Here is a 25,398-nt window from a genome sequence, read left to right as displayed (position 1 = left end):
CCCAGCTTCTGTCACCACCCCAGCCTGCTGGGCCCAGCCTGGACATCCTGAGCCCTAGAGCCCGGGCCTCATCTGTGCCAATTCTACCCTCTGCCCCTGGCCTGCTCTGCTTCATAAGTCAGGTTGCAGAGCGTCCTGGGGAGAGGGGTAGGCTGGACTCAGATCCTGGAGCAGCCAGTCTGGAGGTTCAGGAACCGGACTTCCTGTGACAGGTCTCTGTGGGAGTCACAGGCAAGCTGCCCAAGGGTGAGCTGTGAGTTTAAAAATAAAAATGAAACTGTTCTAGAAGTTCCTCATCTTTGCCCCCTTGGGCCCTCAACAGTGAACTCCCTCCCTCCATGAGTCAGGCCGGGAAGTGCTGGTGTCACGATAACACCTCAGCTCTTCTCCCCTCCGGGCAGGGTTCCTGTAGCTCCTCAACTCCCAGGCTGGCCAGCTGCCCACTGCTCAGTGCTCCCATGATGCTCCGGGAGAGCCCAGCCCAGAGCGGTACCCATGCTACCCTTCCCCTCTGCTGAACAAGCCATGAGTCTCTGTCCAGTCTCCAAGTCTGTTTCTCCCTCTCCCTAACCTGTGGGTCTTGATCTAGAAAATGCAAAGCCTGCAACTGGCTCCCTAGGACAGAATCAGTGGGGCAGGGTGGGCTGGAGCTGGCTGCGGCCCAGGACTCGGAGCTTCTGGCAAACCCAGCTCGGTGGTTCTGATGCGAGTGGTCACAGACTGTCCTTTGAAAAATAGCATTCCCACATCGGACTGTTAATCAGAACAATAAGCGGATATTACAGCCAAAGATGGCTTTGATGGCAATGGCCGGGGAATCTGCTAGGCTGACGGGTCCTGCTGGTCTACCTCTTCTTAGCCTCCTCCTCGCCCACTGCCTTTCCACACTCCATGCCTTGTCACGCCCTCCAGCGAGTTCTGGGCTCAGGCGACTGAGCAGACATCAGGCACCTATGAGGCCCCATCTGTGTCTGCCCCTGTGCATGTCCCTGCAGGGACGAGCACTTAGTGGGTCCTCAACTAACAGGTTAAAGGCAGGGGGCACTGAAAACCTGACCCATCCAGAATTACACTGAGAGAAGAACGGCCTGAGATTGCCAAGAAACGGCCCCCTTCCCTTCCGCCTAGGGCTCATAGTCAATCAGCCCCTGCTCTTGAAGCCCAATGCAGCAGGCATGGGCATGAATATGACCCTGTTTGTGCCTGCACCCAACAGAAGGAGAGGGAGGAGTCCCGGACAGCCCCAGAGGGCAGCAGGGACAGGAAAATCAGAGCCCACCTACTAGGTCACCAATGCCCAGGACCGCAGCAGAGGCAGGAGTGGAAGCCCAGCTCTGGCCCTTGCTGGGAACCTAGCCAACCACATGACCTTGGGCAAGACTTTCCCTCTCTACATTAGAACTTCTTCATCCGGAAAACCGGTTACACAGCTCTGCCTACACCCTGGCACTACTGGAAGCACCTGTGTGTGTGTGTGTGTGTGACCCATATGGACTCACGTGTGCACACGTACACGTGCGTGCCGTGTGTGCAAGCCTTGAGCACAGCAGATCACTGATCATTAAAAGGGCGGTTCTTTATCTTGCCTGCCTTCTTGCCTTGACCCTGGCGGTCTCTGGCCGCTTTCCTGGCCCCTCTGCTCTACTGAATCACCACGGGGAAGTGCAACTGTGGGGGCTTTTTCTCCCCTCCCACGAACCCCATCGGCTTTTCCCGACAGCCTGGCGAGGCCTGAAGCTTCAGGCTTCTTGTGCCCTGGGACCTGCCAGGGCTCATCTTTCCCGAGCCCCAGGCACCTGCTGGAGTGGAGGGCAGCGGAGGGAGAGCGGAGCAGCCGGAAGCCGCTGCAGACGGCCGGGCTCAGGAGGAGCCCTTCCCGATCCTGGTGTGTCTGAGTCCGGGAAGTTCAAATGGTTTGCCAAAGTGCTTAAGTGCCTACTGTTTGCTGGGCACTCTTCTGAACAGGTGGGTACCTTGCAGTGCAGTGAGTCTCGAAGCAGCTGTGTGGCCAAGGCTAGACCGCTATCCCCACTTCACAGGTGTGACCTCAGAAGGCGTAGTTTCCTGCGGCTGCCACGACAAATCACCGCAAACTCAGTGCTTTAAAACAGACATTTTCTCTTTTCTGGTCCTGGAGGTGAGAAGTCTGAAATCAAGGTGTTGGCCCGTTTCCTGGCAGCTTCAGGGAGGATCCACTTTCTTGCTTATTGCAGCTTCTAGAAGCTTCCTGCATTCCTTGGCCTCTGGTGCCTCTATCTTCAAAGCACATGGCTCCAACCTGTAGATATGTGGTCACTTCTTCTTATTCTTACTGTGACCCTCCTGCCACCCTTTATAAGGATCCCTGTGATTACACTGGGCTCACCTGGGCAATCCAGGACCCTCTGTACCACGTCAAGACCCTTAACCTTCCCCCAGTTGCACACGGGAGAGTAGATCTTCTTAGTCAGGGGTCACCCAGGTGGCTCCCTTCCTAAAACCACTGTGAGTACTAGCTTGTGACTTGCCAGCTCCTGTGCTCCCATCAGCTGCTGTCCCAGATGGGCAGCATCAGGTGGGGCTTGCTCCTGGCTCCCTTCGGCGTACCCCACTGCCCACCCAGGGGCCAGAGTTAGCCCAGCCAGTTGGCTGCCTGCTGCCTTGAATGGACAGGAAGGCCAGCTCCCAGGTGGCCCCCAGGTCACAGCCTTGCTCACCACCCTCTCAGGCTTCTAACCCCTCCCAGGGCAGTTGAGGTGACCCCATCTTCCCAGACCCCATTCCTCCTCCCAGAGCCATTTTTTCTTGTAATGAGTATTTACTGTTCACCTAATATGTGCCAAACTCCAGGGACAAAAAGAAAGTCAACACAGCCCTGTCTTGTGGAGGCTCAGAGCAAATTCAGTAAAACAAATGCCCAAGATGCTTAAAGGAAAGCGGTGCCCAGGAGGGGACATTCTAAGTGATAATACGTAATCCTTTCTGGCAGTAAGAAGTGCCAAAAAAAAAAAATTAGTATACTGACCTAAATTCTAATGCTTGGGGATATTTTTCCTAAGAAAATTAAACATTTTTATTCTGCGCCCTTTTTCTTTTTTTGGGGGGTGGCGGGGAGATACTGGGATGGAACACAGGGGTGCTTACCACTGACCTATGTTCCCAGTCCCTTTTTTTTTTTATTTTGAAACAGGTTTTCACGAAGTTGCTTAAGATCTCACTAAATTGCTGAGACTGGCCTTAACTTGGGATACTCCTTGCCTCAGCCTCCTGAGCTGCTGGGTATTCTTTTAAAAATACACATCAGTAATTCTTTTTTTTTTTTTTTTTTTTTTTTTTTTGCAGTACTGGGGACCGAACTCAGGGCCTTGCGCTTGCGAGGCAAGCACTCTACCAGCTGAGCTATCTCCCCAGCCCAGTAATTCTTTATGATACAACAACAAAATAATATGGTGCCATGAACGTGCATGTGATTCACACAGAATGTTTGAGAGCATAAACTAACACCTACCAACAGGACTGGCTTAGAAAGTAAGGTGGGTCTTAGCAAAGTAATGCCAACAGTTGTCCAAAAGAAAAAGGTAGACATCCTTGCTGGGTCGGAAGAGAAGTGTCTCCACTCCACACATTTTATGCATGGAAAACCTTCCGAAAAGGACTTAAGGGCCGTAGTTCTGAGGCCAGACTTTGTACTTACCCTTGACATAACGTTTTGAAAGCAGGTGGTGATGCTTAATAAGGTGAAGCTGCTTGATTCTAACCCATGTCCCAACCACTCCACCTGGGGTACAGGGAGATTCCTTCCCACATGGGAACAAAAGACACGGAAAAGGACATCCCTACAAAAGAACCGGTACAACGAAGCAAAATACTGGAATAATGAAGATACCCTTCTGTAGAGGAACAAGGGAGGTAACTGCAGGGAGTCTGTGTGGAGGGCTGCTGCAGGGTGTTGATTAATTCTTGGAACAAATTTGCAGATTTTCAGCATACTACGGTGATGCAGCCACATCAATGTTCATAGCAGCTCAATTCACAATAGCCAGATTGTGGAACCAACCTAGATGCTCTTCAATTGATGAGTGGATAAAGAAGCTGTGGTATATATACATAATGGAATATTACTCAGCCATAAAGAAGAATAAAATTATGGCATTTGCTGCTAAATGAATGAAGTTGGAAAATATCATGCTAAGTGAAATAGGCCAAGCCCCAAAAAACCAAAGGTCAAATGTTTTCTCTGATAAGTGGATGACGATATATAATGAGTGGGAGTGGCAAGGTGGGGGGGAGAGAAGAATGAAGGAACTTTGGATGGTGTAGAGGAAAATGGGGCGGGTGGGGAGGGGGAAGGAAAGATGGTAGAATGAGACAGGATTACCCTATGCACACGTGTGATTACATGAATGGTGTGAATCTACATTGTGCACAACCATAGAAATGAAAAGTTGTACCCTAGTTGTGTACAATGAATCAACATGCAGTCTATAAAAGTTTAAAAAATTTTTTAAAAAGGACTGGGGATGGAGCTCAGTGGTGAAGCACTTGCCTAACATGCATGAGGTGCTAAGAATCGAACACCAGGACCTCACACATGCTAGGCAAGCTCTGCCACTGAGCCCCAGCCCCATGAGGCCCTGGGTTCCATCCCCAGTGCCAAAATGAAAACAAAAATACTATTATGACACTCTAAAAGTTAACGTCTTACTATTATCAAATATTCACTGCTCAAATTTCCAATTGTCTTGCCAATATCTCTATACAGTTCCATGTCCAGCTGGGTCAGCCTTATTTGACAATTTCTTCAAGCAGGGCATTAGTTGCTGCGTCTTTCTTTTTTTCTTTTTTTTTAAGTAGCTTTTCCCCCAACCTCAACGTGGTAAAATACATCTAATATAAAATTTTGTTTCAAAAAAAATTCTTGCAAATTTTTGAGGGTACACCATGTCCTGGGGGCTGCAAAGGAGCCCCTGCTCTCGTGGAGGCTGCACTCTTGCAGGGGACAGCAGGGTAGAAAGACTCCAGGGGCCTCGCTGGGCGCCGGTGAGCACCGTGAAGCGCTGGATAGGCAGGCCAGGTCTACCGGGAGTGACTGAGCGTTGAGCAAACCGGGACACTGATCCAAGGGTTCCTGCAAATCCGAGCCATTTCTGCGAAGTTTTAATACCACGGAGTTCTCGGGCTGGGGCTGGGGCTCGGTGGCAGAGCTTGCCGAGCAAGTGTGAGGGTCCTGGTGTTCGGTTCTCAGCACCGCATATAAATAAGTAAATAAAATAAAGGTCCATCAACGACTGAGAAAACATTAAAAAACAAAACAAACAAACAAGACACAATTCTCCACCCTATTTGTGGGCGCAGGCGGATAACTAAGCCCACGCTCGAGGAGCGCCGAGGGGCACGTCCAGACTCAGAAGGGATCACACGGTTTCGCCTCCCTGCGAATAAACAAGGCAGAAAAAGAAAACGATCCGATGCAAACGTGGACATGGCACTGGCCGGGGCAGCCGCGGAGGCCTGCGGAGGGAGGAGCCCGGGAGGACGGGCTGCCCACAGGGCGATGCCCTTTCCCTCCTTGGCCCAGAGGCTCAGAGCTTTAGAAACAGCCAACAGAGACCACAGTATTGTGGCTTTTCCTGGATGTAAGCTAGAGGCAGGCTGGCCGCCTTGCTGTCCCCTCACACCGCCCCGACCTCCCCTCATTCCATCGGTTCCCTTTCGCCTTTTGTCTCCCTCCTTCCTGTGACATCGCGGCCTGAGGTCGGTGAGAAGGTCCCGGGATCGTCCTGCCCAGCGCAGGCTGCTCCCCTGTGCCAGCTGCTCACGGCGGGTGGGGAATCAGTGGGGAGAAACCTTCCCAACCCTCAGGTCCCCGAGCAGCCCCACAGCCTGCCAGACGATAGCCAACGCCACATTGAAGGTCTGCCACTGGACATCGGGGCAGGGCAGAGGCCGCGGCCAGCAGGGAGTCGGGGGCACCTGATGGAGCTGGTGGCGCTGGCGCAGGGCTTGGGAGGATAGAGGACCCCAGGTGAGGAGCAGAGGCCGGGAGCCTTCCTCACCGGGCTCAGGACCGCGACCTGCGCCCTGCTGCCCACGGTCTACAGTCGCACTTTTCTGTTGTTTGGTTTGTCGTTTGTTTTCAGTTGCTTAAGGCTGGAGGACAAATCCTCTCCTGGTTATCCTGTCTTGGCAGGAAGTGCCCCCAAATCCGCTTCTGCTGGTAAAATCTCTTCTTCCTGTTGCTCCCCACTGTCTCATTAATGGGGACACACAGTGCCCTGGTTACTAAGTGCGGTGGCTTCCTGTGTCCCCCGAGGTTCACAAGCTGGAAGCTTAATCCCCCCATGTACCAGTGTGGAGAGGGGAGACCAGAGGCCATCAGGTTGTGACAGGTGTGGCTGGGTCACCACAGGAGTGGGGGCCTCAAAAAAGCCAACTGGACCCTCTCTTGTCACTCATGTGCTCCTGCCCTTCTGCCATGGGATTTTATAGCACGGAGGCCCTTGCCAGAGGCCGACTCCTTAGCCTTGGACTTGCCAACCCTCTGCACTTAAGGAATAAATTCCCTGATCTGTGATATTCTGTTACAACACCACACAATGGATCAAGGTGCTAAGTATCCAAGGGTGAATTGAATTCTAGAATCAGTTCTTGCCCTGGGACTTCGAGTCCAGAGACAGTTTAAACTCAGCTTCTGCCTCTAAAGGCTGACTTTGGGTGTGTCCCTGCCGTTCTCTGGGTCTCCATTGTATTTTCCATCGGCTGGCAGTAATAGTGGGCTGGGGATGCAGCTCAGTGGGAGAGAGAGCCCTTACTGAGCCTGGATGAGGCCCTGGGTTCAAGAGGCCCCAGGTTCGATCCCCGCCACTGGGGTTGAAAACCGTAGAAGATGGTAGTAATGGCTTCTGCCTCACCTTGAAGGGGAGAGTGGTTGGGGATTCACTAAGACGGGTGTGAACCCCCGGCAAACTCAGAGCCCCGGGAAGGTGAGGGCCTTTAGTCAGCATTTTAATCCCCAACCTTCTAATTGTCAAGTAAAGCTGTCACTCGAGAGAGTTCAATGGTGGCTTAAGTAATCTATGATCACAGCTGGAAATGAAAAACAGTTACAAGATTTTAAAGAACCCATAGTAGGTGTCAAAGACCAGTGCAGACTGTAGGAATCTATGTGGGGCTAATCTCTGGACAGCTAACTGTGCCCTTTGCTACCTCTGGTCTTCATTTGCAGCCACAACCAAGGCTTCCTTTGTAACTTATTTCCCATATACCCCTCAGGGGGCTTTTCTTTTGCATGAGTGTGACAGAATAATTCTCACAAGCACCAAAAGTGGTGATAGGTGTGACGGTCACCGATGTGATTGGGGACTTCTCATGTGCTGTCACTGCACTAAGCGCATGGGGTGCCTTGTCTGCTTGAATCATCATTACAGTCCAAAGAGGGGGGACTGTGATCACTTCCATTTTACCGGTGAGTAAATTGAGGCTTGAAGAATTTGCAGCATAAAGTGGCAGGTTGTGTTTTTAAAACCTTTAATCATTAAAGCAAATCAAATAAGATTCCAAATAGCCGGATCGCTTCCAGCTACAGCCTGCCATCAGTTAGCTCTGTGTGCATGTGTTCCCCAGCCCACAGAGAGACTTCAAGGAGAAGGGAGTAAATGACAGTACACAAGAATTCCTTTCCTTTGTGTTTAACATAGTTTGAGGAATTTTGCTACAGTTTACATCAGTGGTCCTACAAAATTTGTTTCAGTTGGTTCATTGAGTTCATTTTTTTTTAGCATCTACTGAGTTGCAGGAAATATGTTTTGTAAAAAAAAAAAAAAAAAAAAAAAAAAAAAAAAAAAAAAAATTGGACTCTGGGTGTCAATTTCTTCATTTATGAGGTAAGGTAATAATAGTGCTGGCTGTGAAATGAGATCATGTGTATAATGCACAGCCAGGTGTGTGGCTCTCTGTAAATGCTCCATAAATGTTAACTATTTGCACCTGGCTGAGGCACAATCAGTAGACCAGGAACCTCTGGTCTCCAGGAGGTCCATGCCTCAGGCACATGGTCCTGGGATTCTCTGGATCACTCCCCAAGGCCCAGGTCACCTCACCTGAGTCACTGTAACTCTGTCAACTCAGAGCTGAGATTTGCCCAGGTGCATGGCTAGGCAAGGCAGTGGCAGGTGTGTGCGGCTTTCTCAGTTTTGCCAACAGTTAGCCTCTTCCACTGCAATCTTCACAGTGAGGTGCCCACCTTGGAGTTGGCAGCCACAGTGGGTGACCTTGCCTAACTGTGTGGGAGCTGCCTGCCACAGCAAATATTGGCTCAGGAGAAGGACAGAACCGTGGATCCAAGTTCCTCGCGCTTGAGTACATAGAAGATGCACTCCATGGGGCTGGGGAGATAGCTCAGTTGGTAGAGTGCTTGCCTTGTAAGCACAAGGCCCTGGATTCAATCCCCAGCACCCCAAAAAAAGAAGATGTGCTCCATGCTCTTGGCTTCCTTGTCATGTCCTGACCTGCTTTTCTCCACCACACCCTTCCACCTTGATGCTCTGCCTCACCTCGTACCCAGAGCAATGGAGTCGACTGTCTATGGACTGAGACCTCTGAAGCTATGAGCACCAAGTAAACTTTTCTTCCCCTGTGTTGTTCTTGTCAGATCTTTTGGTCACAGCAGTGAAAAAGCAACTACAATTGATACCAAGAAATGAGGTTGTCTCTATGACTTTGAAGATTGGTTGTGGAGGGAGATATTTGGAAAAGTTTAGAGATTAAAGCTGGAAAAGATTTAGAATATTGCAAGCAGAGCTTAATGGGCAATTCTTGTGGGAGTTCAGAAGATCAAAATTCCAGAAGGACTGTGGATAGTAAAGACTAGGCTCAGGAGATTTCAAAGGGAAAGAGAACTTTATTGGATGTTGGACTAGAGGCCATCATGTTACATTCTAGTAAAGAAATTGTCTACTTTTGTCCATGTTCTGAGACTTTCTGTGAGACTGAATTTAAAGGCAATGGATTTATTAATCTGGCAGAGATCAAAATTTCCAGGCAGCACAGCATTCAGGGGGTGACATGGATATTTAGCCAGGTTTACTGTGATAATCAGGAGCAGAAAGATCTGAAAATCTTGCAGTTTGGTCAGAAAACTGTGGTTAAAACTGGGGCTAAGAAGTGTGGTTACTTAAGACATTACAACCACTAGTGTTTAGTTTACCCAAAATCAACAGAAAAGATAGCCTTGAGGTCATCTTAGGAATTGGCAAGGCCACACCTATCTCAGGCTCAATGATTATAAAAGTAAAAATTCCTCTCGGAAAAGGAAGGATGCTGCTTGCACAGGGGCCCTAGGAAGTTGTCATCCTCAGCTGCCCAGGATCTCAGAGGCTGCTGTTGTCTTGATCCCAGGAAGCTTGGCTAAACTTGGTGGCAACCACGTGATGCTGGTTCTGCTGGAGTGCGGGTCTGGAGTCAGGGCATCAGGAATGCTTCCACCGAGGTTTCTAAGGAAGGCCCGGGAGGCCTGGCGAAGGGTCCCAGGTCAGGGTCCCTGCAGGCTTCCCCTGAGAGAGTGATGCATAAAGAAGTGAGAAAGAAACCTGAGCTGCAGTGGAGACCCGTGAGAGTCAGAGGGGCCAGGAGTTAGGATGTCTGCTGAGGGAAGCTGCAGGAATTGAGCAGAAACAATCCAAGAGAGAGGCCATAGAGCCTGCAACCAACAAGGACCTAGGGGTGGAGCTACACAGGCCCTTAGAGAACATCATGATGCCATGTGCCCTGGATGTTGGATGTGAAGCAATAGGACTTGTTTTGCCAAACTGGATTTTGGTCTTGCACTCTATGCCCCGAATTTCTCGTGTGTGTGTGTGTGTGTGTGTGTGTGTGTGTGTGTGTGTGTAGTAAATAATATATATTATATGTAATACATGTGTATATTTGCTTTTGATTTTTACAGGGGCTCACTCTGAGAGTTTGTCTTGAGTCTTAAAGGAGACTTTGGACTTGCACTTTTGGATAATGCTAGAAATGTTAAGACTATGGGGACTCTTGAAAATGAACTAAGTGTATTTTGCATTGCGAGATGGTTATGAGCTACTGAGGGTCAGGAGCAGAATGTTATGGTTTAGATATGAGGCATCCCCCAAAAGCTTATGAGTGAGATGATGCACAACAGTTTTAAGGGCTGGGATTGTAGCTCAGTGGTAGAGTGCCTACCTAGCATGTGTGAGGCACTAGGTTTGGTCCCCAACACCACACACACACACACACACACACACACACACACACACATGAAAACCCTAAATAGACAAAATAAAGGTATTGTGTTCATCTACAACTAAAAACAATGTTTTAAAAAAGGAAAGTTTCGAGGTGAAATGATTGGGTTATGAGAGTCTTAATCTAATCAGTGTATTTATCCACTGGATTAACTGGGTGGTGACTGTAGGTAGGTTGGGAGTAGCTGGAGAGGATGGTCACTGGGGATGTGCCTTTGGGGTTTACATTTCATTCCTGGTGAGTAGAGCTCTCTGCTTCCTCATTGAGCTGCTTTCCTCCACAACACCCTTCCGCCTTGATGTTCTGCCTCACCTCAGGCCAAGAGCAATGGAGTCAGCCATCTACAAACTGAGACCTCTGCAACCAAGGGTGACAAACTTTTTTTCCCATAAAAAATAAAAATCACTCCATAACACTCATTAAAATGCAGATTCCTGGACCCATCCAGATACAGTGAACAGAGGAATGTCAGGGGTATGAGGCCTAGGAATTTTTATTTAAAACGATTACTCCAGGAAGTTTTGATGTAAGTAGCTCTGGGATCATGTCATAGGCAAACTTAGTTTTCTCATTTGCAAAATGGAAATAATAATAAAACTCCAAAGTGTTGTTACTAGCATTGATTGCAATTATTTTCATAGTAAAAATTTCAAAAGAACATAGGATAGAGAGTATGGAGAGCTGAGCTTTAGTCCTAAATTTGTCTCTAACTCACCCTGTGACCTTCCACAAGTCACTGAACCTTTCTGTGATTCAATTTCCTTATGTGCAAATGCAAGAGAATAGTCCTGCTTTATCTCCACCAAGGGATTGTTCGGGTCAACTCACTAGAGACAATGGCTATGGAAATCTGCTGAAAAGTAGGAAGTGCTGAGCTTATGAAACACAATTCCGCGGAAAATGAACACAGGCAGGCACAGAGCAGGAGCTCGGGAAAGCCAGGCACAGGTAGCCAGCTGTCAGGGACAACTGGATGCCAGCAGGTCTTGCCGTGGCACGGCCAGCGAAGGATCCCTGAGGAGGCAGAGAGGTCTTCCAGGGGTATAAGGAAGTCAAAACTGAACACTAGGCTTCCCTCCAGCAGCAAGAGTGGGAATGGATGAAGAGAGGCTGGGATAAGGGTGCAGCTCTCCCCGGCAGGCAGAGGACACCACCTATGGTTGGAGCAGAGAGAACAGAGCAGTGAAAGCCTGGTGAGACTCCACAGTGGTCGAGCACAGTGAGTAAAAGTCATATCAGCATCAGACACTGCAGAGAACGTCCTCGGAACTAACAGACCCTAGTTACAGAACACGCAAGAGGGTGTCATTTCGGCAAAGCTTTTCCCTTTTTCCAGGGTCAGGGATTAAATCTAGGGCCTCGTGCACGTTAGACAAGTGCTCTCCACTGAGCTACATCCCAGCCTTTTTAAAAAATTAGTTTTAGTTGTAGATGGACACAATACCTTTATTTTATTTATTTATTTTTATGTGGTGCTGAGAATCTAACCCAGCACCTTACACGTGCGAGGCAAGCGCTCTGCCACTGAGCTATAGCCCCAGCCCTTTGCTTCTTAATATTTTTGAGACAGGGTCTCTCTAAATTGTCCAGGCCAGCCTTGAACTTGAAATCTTCCTGATCCAGCCTCCTGAGTAGCTGGGATTATAGGAATGCACCAACATTCCCAGTTGATATAAAGTTTTAAAACATGTAAAACAATATTTCACATACGTTTTATAAGTGCATATACAGTTGTCTCTCAGTATTGGTTTCAGGACTCCCACAGATACCAAAATCTGAGGATGCTCAGATCCCTCGTACAAGATGGTGGAGCACTTGCATATAACTTACACACATCCTTCCACATAACTTGAAAAACCTCAAATACTCATACCATGTGAATGCTATGTATAGAGTTGCTCTACCATATCATCTGGGAACAATGACAAGAAAAATGTCCAGTACATGTTTAATGTTTCTTCTGGATATTTCCAATGTGCGTTTGGTGGAGCTTGCAGTGGCAGAACCCAAGGATATGGAAGATGTAAAGGGGGAGAAATGAAGAACCCATGAGGAATAAAACGGGCATCTACAGCCTCTCCTGCCGCGTGGCCACCTGCAGGGGTTCTCAGCCCTGGCTACACATGAAAACCACTGGAACGCTGAGCCCTTCTGAAGGCTGAGTCTCACCCATGTTCAATGCACTCGGAATCCTGGGCCGGGCTCAGGTATTGGAGATGTAGATTGTTCCTAGATGCTTTCCAGATGCAGCCAGGGCTGAGAACCTCTGCTCAAACTTGAGTGGCCTCAGAATCACCCAGATCCGAGCTGCACCCGAGGGGTTCCGAGTCACTAGGTTTTGCTTTCCTAAGCAGTTTCCGGGTGATGCTGATGCAGCCGATCCTGGGGCCCTGCTATGAGGGTGCTGCCCTGATGGGTTGCCAACACGGCGCCTGCAGGCAGAAACCTGTCCTTTGATGAGCACAGGGTTGTGTGAAGGTTTGAACGTGAGCGTCCGAAGAGGCACGTGCTCTCTGCTTCTCCCGGACCCCACTGCTGCCTATTGCTGTATTTAGGGGTGCCTCTCACTCGTGCTCCTTGCCCACCTCGATGGTGCTTGAGTCTGCTGCCCCAGCAAGCTCACAGGGTGCTGGAAACCTTTCAACCCTACCCTCTGGCTGCCCACGGGGAAACTGGGAAGTGCAGTCGCTGGCTCTGGGACTGTATTACCAGTGTCTAGGAAGGCAGCTACGCCAACAGAGCCAGATCCTTACAAGGACCAACTGCCTTTGCCACTCGATGGCACTGATGCACGTCATTTTCCATCTGTTGTATCAGGACTAAATTCAATAATGAAAATAATTAAGATAGTTCACATTTGGGGGGCTCTAATTCTGCCCCTTAATAGCCATGTGGCCTTGAGCAGAGGCCAAGGAAAACCTATTCATCAGAATCAAAAATGGCCCATGGGAAGCACCCAGTGCCTGGCTTAGATAGGAGCAAATTAAACGGCAGCTTTGGGGGTTATTTTGTATTTTATTTTCAGGGGGATATTTTAACTTTGCCCAGCCTGGAATCTTCCCCAGCTACCAAATCTTATTTATAGCTTGATTTCTTCCCTTCAAGAAACAGCAAAGGCAGGAGCTGGGGAGAGAGCTCAGTTGGTAGAGTGCTTGCCTTGCAAGCAAAAGGCCCTGGGTTCGATCCCCAGCACCACAAAAAAAAAAAAAAAAAAAAAAAAAAAAACCCAAAAAACAGCAAAGGCAAAGGTGAAAGAAACACAACTAGATATGCATTCAAATTCTGACTCTAGGGGCCTGGGGGGAAGCTCAGTGGTAGGACACTCGCCCAGCATGCAAGAGGCCCTGGGTTTCCTCCCTGGCACCACAAATGCATACATGCACAAATAAATTTGGAGGGTGGATTTATTTCAGTGTGACCTCTGTCCCTCATCATGTATCCTTTACCATTTGATATTTCATAGGATCTCAGCAATATCCGAGCAAGGATGAAGTACTCTCCCCAAAGTGAGGCTTTCTTGGCAATGAAAGTTGCCCATTTGTGCAGTTCTTCCAGAATGTACCTCTTAGCAGCCATGTCTCTAGAAAAACTTGTGCTTTCAGCTTTGTTGGGGAATGAGGCCTTTTGTAGAGTAAGAAGGGCTGGCTGCTCTCCACAAACCCATCCCCAGGGGAGTTGGCAGTACTTCTAGTTTGCTGTCTTGCTTTTCATTGTAGTCACTTTCTAAGGTGCCAGTGACATGCCAGGTACCCTCTTCTCTCACCTCATGTCCCTGGAGACCCTATAAGAGGGAGAGGAGGTAGTTGTGTCTGCTTGGACCACCTCACTGCCACCCATGCACTGTGTGCCAGGTATGTGTGACAGATGCCTCATGCAGATGTTCCCAGGGTTCCATTAGTGACTGTATGTTCCATTAGTGACTGTATGTCCTTCTCTATAATTGTGCAGGTCAGATCATTTAGTCACAGTAGTGAAATAGCTGACTAAAACAGTGCCTTTACAAAAAAGGTCCCAGTGAGCCCCTCTTCCCTCCCCGCTAAGCAGGGACCGAGAGAGGTCAGAAATCTGCAACCTGGAAGGGTAGCCTTCCCCAGAGCCCAACCATACTGGCACCCTGGTCTCAGACTCCCTCCAGAACTGGGAGGTATAAATCTCCATGTTGATAAGCCTCCCAGACAATGATACTTCGTTATAGCAACCCCAGTGGACTGACAGACCCCAAGTCCATTTTCCTCACGGTCCATGTTTTGAAAGATTTTGTATGACACAGTAACACAAACAACAAATGAAAATGAAGATCTCCAGGTGAGATTTTACCACACCATCTCACTCAGTCCCTATTAACAATCCCTTGCTGTAGGAATTGTCACCAGCCCATTTCACATGAAGAAACCCAGGGCACAGAGGGTCCAAATGCTTCTTCCAAGATCCTGTGACAAATAAGAACAAAAGCCAGTATCTGAATTCAGATCTAGTTCAAACCTGAAGTATGTGCATGGTGTAACACATTTTTCCCCCAGAAATACAAATTAAATTATATAAGAATTAAAAATAATAATACCCACCATGCAGTATCCAATGCAGATTTCTTTTACTTTTTTAAAAATATTTTTTAGTTGTCTTTATTTTGCTTCTATGCGGTGCTGAGAATCAAACCCAGTGCCTCACACATGCTAGGCAAGCGCCCTGCCACTGAGCCACGACCCCAGCCCTTCTTTTACTTTTAATGGTTAAAAGATCTTCTGTAGAAACTGGTCCCAAGTCCTTGCCACGCCCAGTTGCTGTGATTCCCATATTGGTCCGTTTCTGTAGCCCAGTTGTGGATAATCTATGATAAAGTGAAGGCCCTCCTGCTCACTAGTGTTATTCTTTCTTTTTAAAATAACTCAGGTGAGATTCACGTAGCATACAGTTAACTATTTAAAGTGAATGACTCAGTGACATTCATATACTCTGTCATGATACTGCCTCCTTGGTTTAAGTACAAAACATCCGTCATCCCAAAAGGAAACCCTATATCCATTAATCATTTACTCTTTATTCTCCTCTGCGGACCCTGGAAACAATCACTCACCAGCTTTTGTAGGCCTGTGACTCTCCATAAGGCTCTCTTTCAGCTGGAGGGGCAGCTCCCTATCCTGAGATGTCTTTGCCCCCCATTGAAGGGATACTCAGCCTGAAGGGCTGGGGGCCACCTACAGGTATTTTCCACCTGGCCACCCCGGGACCGCATCCCCAGGAGGCTTAGGCTAGGTCTGAGTCCCCTCCCTCATCTTCTTGGTTCTGAGTGGCCAGAGAGATGGGAAGCCTGACGAACAGGTAAGCAGAACATCTGGAGTGTGCTTTTCTCATGATAGGATGTGGAATCTACCTAATTGCAAAATACTAGCCAGTAGGACAAAAGAAAGTCCCTGACTCCTTCAATCTTCCCTGAGCCTCTACACTAACAGCATTCAGCACCACAAACGCCCAGCAGGGGAACACATCTCAGAGGTGCTTGTTTTTGAGGGACTTTTGCACGGATGAATGAAATTGCTATTTTTTACTTGAAAGATGTGAAGACTGTGCTCTGAGAGAAACAGGCTCTAATATGGAAGCTTAAGCATGGCTTTACGGTTTCAAAAGCATTAAAAAATCATTATCTCTTATAGTCCTCTCTACACCAGAAGATAACATCATTACTTCCATTTTGCAGATGAGGAAATTAAAGTACTCAGAGGTTAAATGACTCCTGGGGCGTTGTGTTGCTGGAAACCGCAGACAGGCCTTCCCAACTCCAATCCAGCACCTCTCTCAGCACCTTCTGTTGACAGATCATATCCCAGGGAAATAGAGCAGATCACTGCAGGACTGCCAGCCGTCCCCCAAGACGTGTCCCCAGGACCCTTGTGCTTGAGTTTGTCAACGCGCTCAGAATCTGATTGAATAAGCCAAGGCCACCTTTTCAGCCTCACTGTAGCCAGCGAACAGAGTCTCTCCTTTCTGAGAGGCACATACATATGAGTTGGACACCGCATGGCACACACCTCTGAATTCAGTGGAGTACAGGCTAAGCATGATCCAGCTCCTGCCCACACCCACACCTTCACCTATACTGTTTCCTGCTTTCTTCCAAATTTGCACTCAATGTTATATTCAAACTGCAGAGTCCAAGCTTGCCAGGAAATTTCTCATCCTTATGCCTTTAACAACTATTATGACAGCAATGACAAGAGTGGGCCAGCTCTCTCCTGGCTTCTACGAGTGCGAGTCCACACACGTGCTGTTCCATTTAATCCCCACCACCTCACCAAGTAATTACTGTCCATGCCAATTCGCTGTGGCCCGGAGTGGGCAAGCCCTTGGCTTTGGAGTCAGATAATCTGGGTTCATGCCAAGCTCCACCTGTGTAATCAGCGTGACCCTGGGCAAACTCCACCCCTTTCCCAGCTTTGGGATCTTCATGCGTAACACTGAGCATGATGGTTCCTGGGGCTGCTGTGGGAATTCAATGAGGTGGGCAAGCACTTGGCACCCGGTTAACACTTCATAAACGTTCAGGATTACTAATGCTCTTTTCATTAGCGACTCAGCTCTGTCTGATCCAAACCCTTGTCCTGCTGCTCAAGGTCATAGCTCAAGATCCAGTTGTTTTACTCTCTTCTCCCGCACCGCAGCAAGATGGGCCTCCTCTCTTTTGGGGATGAGGGCACTGGTGCTCTGGCAGCCGTAGAGACTGGCTCGGCGCCACCCCGGGGTAACTGGCGCGGGAGGATTTGAACTCAATGTGCTCAGCCTTCCAGGTGCTTCCCCCCAACCCCCACTTTGCCTAACTGCCTCTTGGAACCTCCAGATAGGGGTTTCTGATGTTCTTTTGCCCTCTCTTTGGTTCTCTGCACCCCAAGTTGTGCCTACCATTCCCTGCTCTGTTTCTGTACCTGTCTCAGTAATGTTGCTTTCCTGCACTGGTGGGGCACCCTGCTGCGCCCACAGGACCAGGAGCCCCGTGAGAGGCCCCTTGAAGTCTACTGTTGCAGTGCCCCTTGCTCCCAACACTGGGCCCGAGCAAGAGAAAAGGCTCCAGGGGCTGGGGTTGTGGCTCAGTGGTAGAGCGCTTGCCCGGCATGTGTAAGGCACTGGGTTCATTCTCAGCACCACACATAAATAAATAAAAATAAAGGTATGTTGACAACTAGGAATTTTTTTTAAAAAAAGGAATAAACATAATCAGGTAAATCAGAACTCATTACTTGGGCACTCTGCCACAGCCCCAGGATAGGTGGAGGTGGAGGGTGGGACATGAAAATGAGACAAAATGAAGGCTTTTGCTGTAATCCTTCTGATGCCCTGCTGGAGGTGGTGGTGGGGGGAGATATTTTAGAGAACACTGTCTATATTCCTGAGAAGTCTGGCTGGATTTCAAGATAATGATGTGAAGTGCTTGAGGGATGGCGAGCAAGGCAGAGGGAAGAAGATGCCTTCTAAGTATCTCCTATTATTTACATGGAGAAAAATGCATTTGTTATCATTATAGACAAGGGGATATATGGGGTCCTCTACCACGACCCAAACAGGAATTACGGTGAGGGGCTTCTCACCTGGGGTTTTCTGTCCTAAATTATAAGTCCTTGGGGAGCCATTCAGGGCAGCTCAGGCACCCCGCCTCTGCCCCGCCCCCCCATCCTGCTTTATGTTACCTCACAGCGCTTGGCACCACTGGATCCCCGTTCAGGTGTTTGTCCCTTGCCCCTACCTGACCGAAATTTTGTTTGGGTTCCCAGCTGTAGCCCCAGGGCCTAGAGCTGCCCGGACATTTAAAGCCCTCCATAAATAATCTGATGAAGGGCTGAATGTTTTGAAAGCACGTCCGCAAACTGACCCCGCTAGGAGAGGGGCAGAGACTGTCAGCATTCCCTAAGTCCAGGTGAGGGGGACGTGAACGCTTGGACAGGCACCTGGCCAGCCAAAGGTCGGGGCGCTCCTCCGGGGCTGGAGCCCTGCCTCCAGGCTGTGACCTTGGGGGCCATCCCTGCGCCTCACGGAGCTGGCGCTTCCTTCTCCACACAAGGGGGGCGACGAGCTCCCCCCGGCGCGCCCCACGCAGCCTGCGGCGGGCCTGCTGTGACTTGCCCAAGGTCACCCAGCGCCGGCCCGCGGCACCCTGGCCTGGGAGGGCTCGGGCCCGCTGGGCGCTGCGGCCCCGCGGCAGGTTTTGGGGTGGGGGCCGGCGCGGGGCGGTCCCGGGGCGCGGCGCGCGCTGACGCCGGGCCCCCGCGATGCGGCGGGGACGGGGCGCGGGGGGAGGCGCGTCGCGAGCGTCCTCCTTTTGTGCGAGCGCCGGCGGCTCGGCTTCTCGAAGGTAAACGGCGCTTCCTCTTCCTCCTCGCCGCGTCTCTTCCTTTTATAGTTATTTCTCGCCTGGCACTCGCCGGGGCCGCTGCTGCTGCTGCTGCCGCCGCGGCGGGGGCCGCTCGCGAACCTGTGGCGGTGACGTGAGACCCGCCAACCCGGAAACGGCGGCGGCGGCGGCACCGGAGGCTCCGAGGCTGCTGCGCTCCCGCGCTCCCCTCTCCCGCCCGCCGGGGCCGCCAGGTACGTGCCCGGGCTCCGCCGGCCGGCGCGCGCCCTTGGAGCCGCCCTGCACCGGGCGAGGGCGCGGGAGCGGGGCGCGCGTGACGGGGGCGGCGGGGGGGGGGCGGCAGGGTGGGGTGCGCGTCGGGCCGCGCGGGAGGAGGCGCGCGCCGCGGCGGAGGGGCGTCCGGCGGGCCGGGCGGCGCGCGGGGGCGCGGAGGGCGCTCGGCCGGGCCGGGGCCGCGGGGCTGCGCGGGGAGCACGCCGCGAGGCCGCCGCCCGGGTCCACCCAGCTGCGGGGAGCGCGCGGCGGCGTCCTGCGCAGCCGGCGCCTGGTGCGCCCGGAGGCGGGGGCGCACGGGTCGCGGTGGCAGCACCCTCCCCCCACCCCGCCCCCCGCAGACCCTCCTGTGAGCTAGGTGAGGGCGCAGGGCTGCCCGCCGGCCAACTTCATAGGGGGTTGAAGGCCAGTCATTTAGAATTGAGGAACTAGAGTGGTGAACCAAATCTCCATTGGCCTCAAGACTTCCTTCTGGGGTGGTCCCCCTCCTGTTTAAAGAGCACTTCCTCTTTGCCCTTTATCTTTTCATCTTTTTTTTTTTTTTTTTTTTTTTTTTTTTTAATGGAAGTCACTGTCAGTGGGTGGATGCCCTTGCAGTATGCAGAACCTTGGGGCTTGTATACACACACAGTGGGTCTGGAAGGAACCTGTGTGTCCTTTGAACGTGTGTCCTATGTCGGGTGGGAGGAAAGAGGAACCGAGGAGAGGACTTCCTTTGCCGGAGCCCGGATGGGGTGTCTTTGATCCCCACCTTGCTGCAAAAAATGAAGGGTTGGGGTAGGAACTCAGAGGGAAGGAGGCATCTCTTGGACTTTGCACCTATGTTTAACTCTGGGCCCTGCCACTTACTAGTTTTGCGACCCTGGGCAAGTTGCTTACCCCCAAGTCAGGCTCCTGGCTGTAAAATGGGCTAGAGAAAATGAGCATGGATTTTCTGGCCTGCAGGGGCCGCATTGATGGGAAGTGTCCATCAGTCACCTTTCATTTCTGCAAACATAAAGTTTGGAAGAGGGACCTGGAGCACAGGGCAGGCACTCCGTAGGTAGTTGTGAAATGAATGGGTGGATAGTGAATTTTGAGAAGTGAGCTGGTATGGTTCCTCATTTTGGCTTCCTTGGCCTGCAACATCCTTCCCACAATCCCCCAGAGAACCATATTTTGCCACCTGGGCTCTGGAATCCATCCTTTCTCTGAGGAGGATTATCTTGGGAAAATATTGACTCCTTGTGAAAAAAGAGCTTCAACTCTGACTTTGAGACGCTCCAATTCTTGGAAGATTGCATTCAGTGGTAATAAAGAGGAAGCATCATTTTGATTGCCACTGCCAGATGACTGGCCGAGGTGCCTGGCAGGGCTGCCAGCTGGGATGATTTCCCAGGCCTGGGGCTTTCTGTAACTGTGGAGGAAGCTTGGGAAGAGGTGGATTTTCTCCTGTGGTTGGGCATGCAGAAGTGGTCATATGGCCTGTGCTTTCTTCTTGGGAAGGCACATTGTAATTTGCATTTTCTGAATCCTTGTTGGGCTTTGAGCAAGGGACAGGCAGCCTGTGTGTGCATGTGCATGTGTGTGTGTGTGTGTGTGTAAAAAAGAGAAAGAGAGATGTGGAGTGAGAGAGGGATACTTGAAATGGCTTTTGGATAAAGGCCTAGGATGCGATGCAGTTCTGCACTTAGCTTTGGGACATTTTCAAGACATTTTGCTTTGTCTGAAGCCATTCCTTCTTCTTTCTCAGCCTCCAAAACCTTCTATTTCCCTCTTAGAATTCTTAGCCATGTGGGTCCCCTTTGCCCCAGGAGGACAGGAGATGAGTCTGAGTAGTACTGTCATTTTTAAGGGGCAAGAGCAGTGACTCCTTGCAGCCACAAGCTGCAGTCTGAGTGTGTGCAGATTTGTCCTGAACTCGTGTTGTGGCCAAGGTTACTTGTGTTGGTAGAGGTATTATTCTCATTTTACCCAGGCTTGGAGAGAGTCCGGGACTTTCCAAAGACCCTGGGCCAGTGAGGAGCAGATTCCATGTCCTTACCTAAGTGTTGGACCTGCAAAGTCAAGGTTCTTTCTTGTAGGCCCTGTTGTATTCTGAACATTCTGTGTGTCTCTTGGCACCTTGAGGGTCAACTGGCAAATAGTGGAAACTCAGTTCATGCCTTTTTGACAGAACAAATAGAAGAACAATCGTTTTGCCTTTTGTATTTGTGAGGTACATTCTGCCTGTATCTCTGCACAGTGGCCTGTTGGTGACCTTGAACCTGTTCTCTGGTGGTTCCTCCCAGTGTGCCAGTCCTTGACAACTCTTACTTCAGGGTCCAGACACTGATGCACAGAAAGACTCCTGAGGGACATTGGTGCCAGGAGGTTGTGGCCTCATGCTCAGCATTACTGGTTTCTCTTGATTGACGAGACCACCATTCATGTGGCTTAGGTGGTTTAAGACTTGGCTGTCTTCAGTGAAGCTATCTCGGGCAGCACTGTGCAGGTGAAAACTCAGATTTAAAGACTGGGCCTTGTGGCTACATGCTAGCCATGCAGCCTGGAACCACCTTTTCCTACCTGAGTAAGAGAGTAAGATCCGAATTTACACCTCTTTGCCTCTCCCTAATTCTCTCTCTCTCTTTCTCTACCCTTTCCTCCCTCTCCCCCTCTCCCTCCCCTCCTTCCCCCATTTCTCCCTCTCTCCCTCTCTCCAGATTTCTTCAGCCCTGGAAACTCAGTGTTCCCATTTGTGAAATGGAGCAGAGGGCGTGGGGTTGCTTGGCTCATTGCAGTAGCAGAGCACAGCACTGAGCACAGCCCTGGGGTCTGGTGAGGGGAGTCTTGCAGGATCACCATCATCAGCCACAGCCGTAATGACCGTTCCCTCGAGAGGAGCAGGTCTGTCTTCACTTGAATTGGAACTTCCTGAGAGAAGTCCCTTGGGATGGAGATGGGGTCCTTCTCTGGGGACACCTGATAAAGGCCTGTTGAAGGCTGAATTGGTGTGATCTTGGTTTTCATCCTTATCTCAGGGTAGAGGATCTCTCCCCCTCTCTTTGTGTCTGTCCCCTGTACAGTGGACTCTTTATGCCTGTGACCCTCATTTTGTATTTTCTACAACTCTCCTTCCTGCTTTCAGCCCAGACTCGATTTCACAGGTTCTCACGGTGGACAGAGCTCCTGTTGCCTTGGTGGAACTTGGGAAATGAATCTTTGAAAACCTTAAAAGAGTGACTGGCTTCCCAGGTTGAGAGATAACTCTGTAGCCCAGGATGCAGGAGTGGAGGGGTGACTGTTTTCCCTCCCGTTCTTTTGTAGTTCTGGAGGCAGCAAGGGTGTGGGTGTGGAGTTCCCCCGCTGGCTCTGCTGCTTAGGAGCTCTGTGACCCTGGCCGAGGTCCTTCCTCTTTCTTTAGGCCTTCATCTTTCATGAGGAGTAGTCATTGCTACCTGCAAGTGTCATTGGACTCAACTCAGAGGTCACATGGAAAGCCTGGGAGGAGAGTGCACGGCACACAGTAGGTGCGCAGCACACGTCCGGTCCTGCCCCTACCCCAGCCCCATCATCTTGCCTCTCCCTAACAGCTCCAGTTCCCCTTGGGAACTGAGCCCATGGCTGGCAGGTTATTCCTAGATTTAAGCTGGAGCCTCCACGCTTCCCGAAGTCCAAGTGTGCTATTTTAAAGCAATTGTTGACCGGCTGTCGGATGGGGCTGCCACTGAATGGAACATGATTGCGCCTTGCTTGTCAAGAAGAGTAAATGCGGGAGTCATCAAGTTTACATTCTGTCCCATTGATTTTTTTTTTTTCCTCCTTTTCCAAGACTTACTAGCTGCCATCTGCTCCTTGAACATCATGTTCATAAATATATAAATAATCGAAATCGACGAGGAGGTTTGCTTAAAGGAGTGTTGCTGAGAGTGAGTTTTATAAATATTTAAGATAATCTGAAACCATTAAAGGAATTGCAGGGCTTATTAAAAAAAAAAAAAACTGAAAATGTGTTTTGGAAAGTTTCCTTTTCTTCCCAAGTTGAATAAATGGCAAAGTGAAAAATGAGGGAAAGGTGACAGGGATGTCTCTTAGTGGGAGAGTGCTCGCCTCATGTGTGTGAGGCCCTGGGTTCAATCCCCAGCACTACCAAAAAAAGAAAAAGAAAAAGAAAGAAAATGAATGGGGCTGGGGGAGAATTTCCTGAGCACTGATACAGCGGGCAGCTGGTCTCGTCATCTCTGCCGTCTTATGCAAGTCACCCATTTTATTCATAGGGTGGGGAGGGCAGGGGTAGCCAGATCCAAGGGGTGAGGACAGGCCTCACTGGTTTTTAGAGCTGCCTGTGCTTCCTTGAGTTTCTGAGAGGGCCACTGAGTAACATGTACCCGGCACCCCTCTGGGACCTGCATAGTTCAGATCTTGCTGTGTGAGAGTCGTGGCAGTCTTCTAGAAAGTTCCTCAGATGAATCTCTTGTGGATAATGATTGACTTGTTTTCTGTGAGTCCTGCTAAGGTCCACAGTTTGGGAGGCTTCTAGGTAGTACATTAGGAGGAATGTCGTCCAAACCTGAGTGTGCTTACAGATCACTTGGGGCTTACCCTGCAGGTTCTGAGTCAGGTCTGGGGCAGGCTGAGATTCCTCATTCCTAACCTTTTCCCAGGGGGTGTGATGCCTCTGGGGTTATGGGTTACACTTCGAGTAGGGTGTACTTGGAGATCTCTAGTCTGACCTCTCCTCTCCATTCATTCTGGATCTGGCAGATGCAGAGGATGCAGCTCTGGATAGGACCCTGTAGGTTCCCAAGGCAGCTGAGCTTAGTTAGTAGGAGAGACAGGTGTACAAAACACATACAGTAAAACCATGAAGCAGGCCACAGTGGGAACTCAAGGGCCAGTGGGAAGGAGATCTCCTTACCTGCCAGCAGGTGCTTACTAAGCCCAGGAAGGCCCCGTGCTCCAGGGAATGGAGGTGGTATGGGGGGGACGGAGCGAGGCCTCAGTGAGCGGAAGGTTTGAGCAGGACTCTTAGGCCCACAGTTTCAGGCCTTTAGTGTGCTCTACTCCCATACACACGATGAGGAACTGGGCCCACAGGGGAAATGTCGTCCTCAAGAGGCAGAGGCAGGACTGCGACCCAGACCTTCTGGCTCCCACACGGGCTTTTCCCACCACCCTGCAGCAGCTGCCTGTCTGCCTCTTGAGGATGCCCCTGTGCTGTGCTTTAGTGAGGGGGGGTGCTGAGGGCTGCTGAGGGCTGCTGCCCTTCCCAGCTCACAGTGTACCTCTGTCCGCGATGTTCTGTGGGCAAGGGACTAAGCCCTTGAGTCCACAGTGAAAGGGAGGCCCGACATGGAAAAGCACTGGCTTGGAAATCAACACATCCCACGTCAGAAGCTGCAGGCTGGGTCCCAGCTGCAGGGTCCTGTGATCAGGAAGGGGAAGGACAGCAAGGGCTTGTTCAGGGGTGAAGGGCTGAGCAGCAGGAGGAAGAAAGTGCCTTCTCTGCTCCTCTCTCAGGAGTCCTCTATGCTCTGCTCTGTGGGCCACCTCTCACTGCTGTACGACCTCGGGCAAATCACTTCTCCTCACTGCACCAGAATTGTCCTTCCTAAAGCTGGGCTCGTCCCTCTTTGGGGTGTTTGGAAGATTAAGTGGGGTACTGTGCATAAAAGCATCTAGCATAGTCCCTAGCAGAAGTGCTCCATAAACACAGTTTCCCCAAAGGACGTGGTCATAGGTGGCTAAGGCCATGATTTATCCAGGGGTCATTTCAGGCCCAGGCTGTCCTCCAAGCAGAGGCGGGTATGGATTGGCTGGAAGGGGGTTTTCAGGATGTTCTCATATTGCTGAGGGGGATATATGTAAAACCAAATGCTCTACGAGGTGGTTGGCACCTTTGGAAGGGGACAGTGGTGGGGTGAGGAGTGTGGACCCATGGAGCCACCAGGTCTCAGCTCAGACCTGGTTCCCTCACGAGGGAGTCTCTTGCATGCTACACACCCTCCCTGGCACTTTGGTGCTTGTCTTCCTGCTCGCTGTGGCTCTGTGGTCAGTAAAGGCCTGCCCGTGCCTGGCTTCGGGCCTGGCATCCGGCAGGTGCTCAGTGGAATAGCCTCTGGTCCACTCGGCTCCAGGTCTGGGACTCAGGGAGACAAGCGTAGGCCAGGGACGGCTTCACGGCCGGTCTCTTTCCCAGCCCCAGCTTTGCTCAAAACCAGAGTTGAAAAAGAATGTCAGAGACAAAGTGGAAGTGAAACTTGGGCAATAACATCCTCAAATGTCTGCCGTGCTCCCCTGAACTCTGGTTTTGTGTACTGCCCGGGGTGCCTGGGGCGCCCAAGACCAGCCGTGTGCATTCAGATCGAAGAGGCTTGTGGGGCGAGAGCCAGATGGAGACTTCTGGGTGTTCGCCATTCCCCAACACCTTCAGCGTCCTCAGGTTTTCAGTTCATGGTGGAGAAGTGAGCTCTGTCCTGCGACTCAACAACACTGATCCTGTGTGTAGCCACTGTGTGCTCGCCCTGGGACGGTCGTGGGCCAGGGGTGAATGCCACATGTCCCACAGCCGGCCATACCAG

The 25,398-nt window shown here is 50.7% G+C and overlaps 1 protein-coding gene across 5 annotated transcripts in view; it reads left to right on the top strand.

The window, feature by feature from the left end:
- Positions 1 to 18,779: 18,779 nt before the first annotated feature.
- CYRIB (CYFIP related Rac1 interactor B) overlaps positions 18,780 to 25,398 on the top strand; it is a 137,913-nt gene continuing 131,294 nt past the window's right edge. Inside the window, exon 1 of one of the 5 annotated variants that reach the window (XM_079112418.1) lies at positions 18,780 to 18,816. Coding sequence is in view for 2 of the 5 variants with exons in the window: in XM_079112414.1 (XP_078968540.1) it covers positions 22,310 to 22,347 (38 nt within the window). In the remaining 3 variants the exon portion in view is untranslated. Of the gene's footprint in view, positions 18,817 to 22,244; positions 22,348 to 25,398 lie in introns of those variants that run through there. The other 4 variants (XM_079112414.1, XM_079112412.1, XM_079112416.1 and 1 more) reach the window with 4 other exon arrangements.

Source organism: Sciurus vulgaris (genome assembly GCF_902686455.1).
Source record: "Sciurus vulgaris genome assembly, chromosome: 1".
In the NCBI taxonomy this organism is placed as follows: domain Eukaryota; kingdom Metazoa; phylum Chordata; class Mammalia; order Rodentia; family Sciuridae; genus Sciurus; species Sciurus vulgaris.
This window is presented reverse-complemented; position numbering and strand designations above follow the sequence as displayed.